This window comes from Oryza glaberrima, chromosome 12 (genome assembly GCF_000147395.1).
Source record: "Oryza glaberrima chromosome 12, OglaRS2, whole genome shotgun sequence".
Taxonomy (NCBI): domain Eukaryota; kingdom Viridiplantae; phylum Streptophyta; class Magnoliopsida; order Poales; family Poaceae; genus Oryza; species Oryza glaberrima.
The window spans coordinates 20,545,790-20,551,264 of NC_068337.1; the positions used below are offsets into that span (position 1 = coordinate 20,545,790).

The following is a 5,475-nucleotide window of genomic DNA, read 5'->3' on the forward strand; positions in this document are numbered from 1 at the left end:
CATCATGCATGAAATTAATTAGATACTAGAGGAAGCCAAAACCATATCCATATGTCCTACATTAATGATTTTGCCAATTACAAGCAATGAGAAATATACTAGGGGCGGAAATTTTATGAGATCATGTAGGATCCCCTTTGATGTTCACTTGATATTAAAAGAAAGGATATGATAACGTTTGAGCTGCTAATCATGTTAACAGATGATATTTTGATATCCATATGTCCTACATTAATGATTTTGCCAATTACAAGCAATGAGAAATATACTAGGGGCGGAAATTTTATGAGATCATGTAGGATCCCCTTTGATGTTCACTTGATATTAAAAGAAAGGATATGATAACGTTTGAGCTGCTAATCATGTTAACAGATGATATTTTGATGATGTATAGCTCAATCGCTTATTTAAATTAAACAGGGTGTACGGAGAGAGTATCTATACTCCTTTCAAAAACTTTAGTTTATGTAAATTGACCCATGATATTTTCTGATATTACGTAATTAATAGTCAAATATTTGGTTCAGTCAAATAAATAGCATAAGATATTTTTAGGCGAAGTTCCATTTCACCTAAAATGGAAAAAAATGGTATTTCAACCAGTCGACATCGTTTGAAAGTGGCATTTCAAGAAACCACACTGTAAAGTGGCATTCGAACAAAACCCAATCTCGAAGATGGCAAAAATATCAATTTTCTCCTCTCTAAAATAAGGAGTAAAGTAATTATTTTTAATATTAATTACTCCGTAATCAATATAGACAATGGGCTTAGTTACTGCCTTAGACCAGGAGTATATTGTTCATGAAAAATTATCCTTTGTTTATAAGAAATAACTACCTCCATCTCAAAATATATCAACCTAGAACTGGATCGGACATATTCTAGTCCAACGAATCTGGATAGCCCCTTGTCTATTGGACTAGGATATATCATCTCTAGTCCTAAATTGCTATATTTTAGAACGGAGGGAGTACTAGACAACGATACTCCATGCAACAATATATGATAATCCAAAATGTCTTATCATAATAATATGAAACAGAGATGATTCTTTCTTTTATGTAGGAGTATATCTTAGTGACCTTTACGAGAAACTAGCATTTGGCTCTTGCGTTGCACCGAGATTTTGATTAAAGAAATTATCATTAATCCACTATATCATCTGTGTGCTGCATATATTTGTTAATAGTATGCGAATCCTTTAGCCTCAAAATATGTTCCTTTTCCTTAAAAAAAGAGTTTGGTGGGGTCGATCGATTGACACGCAGACCCTCTAGCATCCAGTCCCTTTTTCGTGAAAATAAAGCAAAAAGTTGATAATGTAGTGGCATGCCACCCTCTTTTAATAGAGATATCAGGTATAGAAAATATAGCATTACTCATCACACAATTTTCCTTCTATTCAATGGCCTTTCTTTCACACAAGATGAGCCCACTATCACACGCCATATAGGATCAATTCATCCCTACATTCATAAGGCATGAGAATTATATATGTATGCATGCAGTGTATTGGCGGGTGGTTTTGCACTCCTCACTCCCTTATATATACACACATTTTTGTTAGGTAAATGATATGAATCCATGTTTCCCAATGCTATCTTTTTGATTTAACAATGAAAAAAATGAGATATTGAAGTGAACCAATGTTATCGGTAACGCTATTCCGCGCTGTATTAGTTCGAGTGCCGCACAGCGTCCTCTGTTTTTCCCTTTTTTACCACCTCATCTTTCCTATGCATCCCACCTTTTCTCAGTTCGTTTTTTTCATTTTTTACCACTTCACCTTCCGTGTTTCTTCTTTTCCATCTCATCCTTTCTTCATCAATGGGCCCAATAAAATATCAACCATCCAGATTTTTCTATTTTTCGTTCCTTCTATATAGTTTTTCTGTTTTCGCGGTTTTAGTACCGTCTAGTTTTTCTTTCTGAGTTTTTTGTTTTTTATCTCCGCACGTTTCAGAATAACAAATTTACTCGTTTTTCATTTACTCCCAGCCTCCCACATTTCCTCATTCAGAAGTAACAAATTTATCCTCATTCAGAAGTAACAAATTTACTCGCATGGATACCTCCACATCGTATGACGCCATGTCGTAAAAAAAATACTATTACCTTACAACACTAGTAATTCTTTTACCAATATTATAAATATTGTTTAGATTTCGTGGTCTGTAAGTAAAACAATTACTACCTTCCTCTCGATATAGCGCATGATCTCGTAGCCACCGTGTAGTATTATGTTTACTGATGTGTTCAATACATAATATAAGAGTAAAAACTGAGATTTCGTGGTCTGCGAATAAAACAATTACCACCTTCCTCTCGATATAGCCATGATCTCGTAGTCACCGTGTAATAATATGTTTACTGATGTGTTCAATACACAGTATAAGAGTTAAAATTGATACTAAGAGTATTGTTGATCTGTATCACAAAATAGTCATATGAATGAAAAAATTACAGGCTCAATCACACACAATCAATAAAATTACTCACAGGTGAATCAAACTAGAAAAAAAAAATGATTCAGTCAAAAATCCATCTGGTGGCTTTATTGGATCTTGCTATAAGGATGAAGAGCACAGTCTGTGTCTTGTGACTGGTAGTGGAGAGGGCAACCGGGTGGTAAGCAGTAGTCGGCCATGGAATCATGGAAGGATGTAGCGGTGTGGTATAGAGATGAGCTCGACGTTGCACAATATTAGCCATCCATCATCTAGCAAGCACGAAAAAAAATACAAAAACATTCTCGTTCATGTCAATAGAGATGACGAGTAAAAGAAAAATAGTAAACAACATCCATCACCGGCGGACTCCACCCTATCCTCTGCGGCCAGCCACATGGAGCACGATGTGCAAATGTAGGACCTGTGCAGCCCATCAATTGAGATCAGGTAACATTGGAGATTGCACGTTAATTTGATTTGCAAAAAAGAAAAAAAAATTGGGGTTTCATGCGTGAAGTTGAAGGAGAGTATGCAGATGCAAATCAGAGTGTCATTTCCTTACTTGCTTGTTCTATCAATGTTGGCGATGTGGAGCAGCCGCTGGTTGTTGCTATTGGCCTAGGTAAACACCTCCTTGCTGGTTAAGGTGCTGCCCAGCGTCCGGCAACGAGGCCCGAAGCAGTGCCTTCACCTCAACCGCCGCTGGCCACCGCCATCAACCGCCACGGTGTTGTCGTCTGTGTCGCCGATCTGTGGGCTGGGGTGGTGGATCGATTCAGATCCGAAAAAAAGGAAAAAAATGAAGTGGGGGCGAGAGTGGTTGGTTGGGTATGGGAAAAATAGAATTTATACCGGAAGCAGAGAAGTTGTTTTTATCGAAGTAAATCATTTACTCCGATAATGGTGGGAGCACGTGGGGTTGGATCGGAAGCAGGGGAGTTGTTTTTATTATCGAAGTAAATCGTTTACCTGAATAAAGGTGGGTGGTTGAGGCGCGCGATACGAGTAAATCGTTTACTCCGACTTTGGTAGGAGTGGGATGACAGGATGTGGGGTGGGGCGGGCCTAGGCTGATGCATGTTTGACGCTTGGAATATTAGGAGCACGCTGCGCTCCTACTAGTAGTTCTACCAATGTTATATAAATATTTATTCTAATAAACCAGACTTTGATTTAAGATTTAGGAGATATGCAGGAGATAGGCTATCTGCATGAATTATGATGGGTTTATGGGCTCTAAATTAACCAATTATGAAGAAAAAATCTATTCCATACATAGTAACCATTTGGAGTCACACACAAGTAGAAAAATATCATATGCACATCAACAGTCTATATGACATGAGAGATGATGTAGACCAAACAGTGAAGAACTAACTATCAAGTTAACAAGTCTACATGACATGAGAGATGATGTAGACTAAACAGTGAAGAACTAACTATCAAGTTGTGCCATTGTCACTTTGATTCTTACAGCTACTGTGGTTTTGTTGTTGTTATTTTCATTCCCACAATGTGATAAAACACTGTTGATACTAAGCGCTATAAAATAAAGCTTAATATAAAAGTGGTGTCCACATCGTTATGTCAAATTCTTCGTAATTCGATAGGTATTGTAGAGACACAAAATTAGTAACATGGGTAAAAATAAACATTTTAGGAGAAAAAAATGTTTTGCTTCCGTGATAATAATAATAATAATAATAATAATAATAATAATAAATGGTAAGTTACATTTTTCTACGTTTCCATCTATCCGTGATCTTCTGGGCCAGTGGGCTGACCACTGGAATCCCCACCGCCGCACGCACGATTTCATTTCTGAAGCTGTCGCTTTTCTCTCCCCTCATCGGCAGCGGCGGCGGCGGAGGAGCGGCGGTGGTCGTCCTGCGGCAAAGGTCGTGTGTTGGGTAAACTCCCAGACTCGGCCGCTCGTCGATCGGTGATAGGGCACCGCTGCAAAAGGCAAGCAATTTTCTCGTTAGGGTTTGCTCCAAACCATCTCGAATTTCACATGTCTATATGGATCGAGAGACCTTTTTTTCCACTCTAAATCTACTACCGCAGAAATTTGTTTAATTTGCCCCAGTTGGCATTCTTGCATTTCTGAACCTGCAGGGGTTTACAGTCTAGTGTCTGCAATCACTTCAACAAAATTAAACAAGTGGTTCTTGGTTAGGTTCTATGCCTGATCCAAACTCCGCAGAAAGATTCAAGACTTGGGTGCCCAATTTTTTTTGTTGGATCACAAGAAGGAGGTGGTAAACAGATGGGTGTGGTGACAAGGGCCAAGAAGAGGATGCTAGATGAGGAATCCAGCAACCCACAACTGGCGCCCAGAGGAGGAGAAGACTTGATAAGCCGCCTCCCGGATGATATCCTCATCAGCATCCTCCCCAGCAAGGATGCTGCCCGCACACAGATGCTTTTGCGGCGGTGGCAACTGCTCTGGCAATCGGCGCCTCTCAATCTTGAGGCCATGGTCGATAGCAGCACGATGGGGAAGGACGTGACCACCATCGACACCGTGCTTCAAGCCCACAGGGGCCGTGTCCGTCGATTCTCCCTCAGCTGGACATTGGACTACAACCACTTCTTCATCGTCGATTACTTGCTTGGATCCCCTCAGCTCTGCAAACTCCAGGAGTTTGAACTGTTCTATTTTAATATTGACGCTCAAAATCTGTGGTTCCGTTGTCTGTATTCTGTCTAGCGCATACTCTATGTGTTCTTAGGATTTGTTCAACGTGTGACACACTTCAGTTTCCCATGGAGACTGATTGCATGCCCAATTTCCCACACCTCAAGTAGCTCACCCTATCCAACATCAACATCGTCGTTGGGGAGAGGGGAGGGGCAGCTCGCGGTGGGAGGAGTGGCGTTGCCGGTGGGGAGTGCGGGAGGGGCAGCACGCGGTGGGAGGAGCAGTGTTGCCGGTGGGGAGAGAGGAGGGGCACCACCGGTAGGAGAGAGAGGTGGCCTGTGGTGGAGGGAGGGAGGGGAAAAATGAATTAGGGTTATG

General features: G+C 40.5%; 1 protein-coding gene across 1 annotated transcript; it reads left to right on the plus strand.

Moving 5' to 3' along the window:
• Positions 1-4,722: 4,722 nt before the first annotated feature.
• Positions 4,723-5,264, plus strand: LOC127756385 (uncharacterized). The gene is made up of 2 exons (XM_052281729.1): positions 4,723-5,108; positions 5,189-5,264. The coding sequence occupies exons 1-2, from the start codon at positions 4,723-4,725 to the stop codon at positions 5,262-5,264; spliced, it is 462 nt and encodes a 153-aa protein (XP_052137689.1).
• Positions 5,265-5,475: the final 211 nt, after the last annotated feature.

Coding starts and splice junctions, on each gene's coding strand:
- LOC127756385 (XM_052281729.1), top strand. CDS start 4,723: ATGGGTGTGGTGACAAGGGCCAAGAAGAGGATGCTAGATGAGGAATCC. Junction 5,109..5,188: donor AAACTCCAGGAGTTTGAACT/GTTCTATTTTAA, acceptor ATGTGTTCTTAG/GATTTGTTCAACGTGTGACA.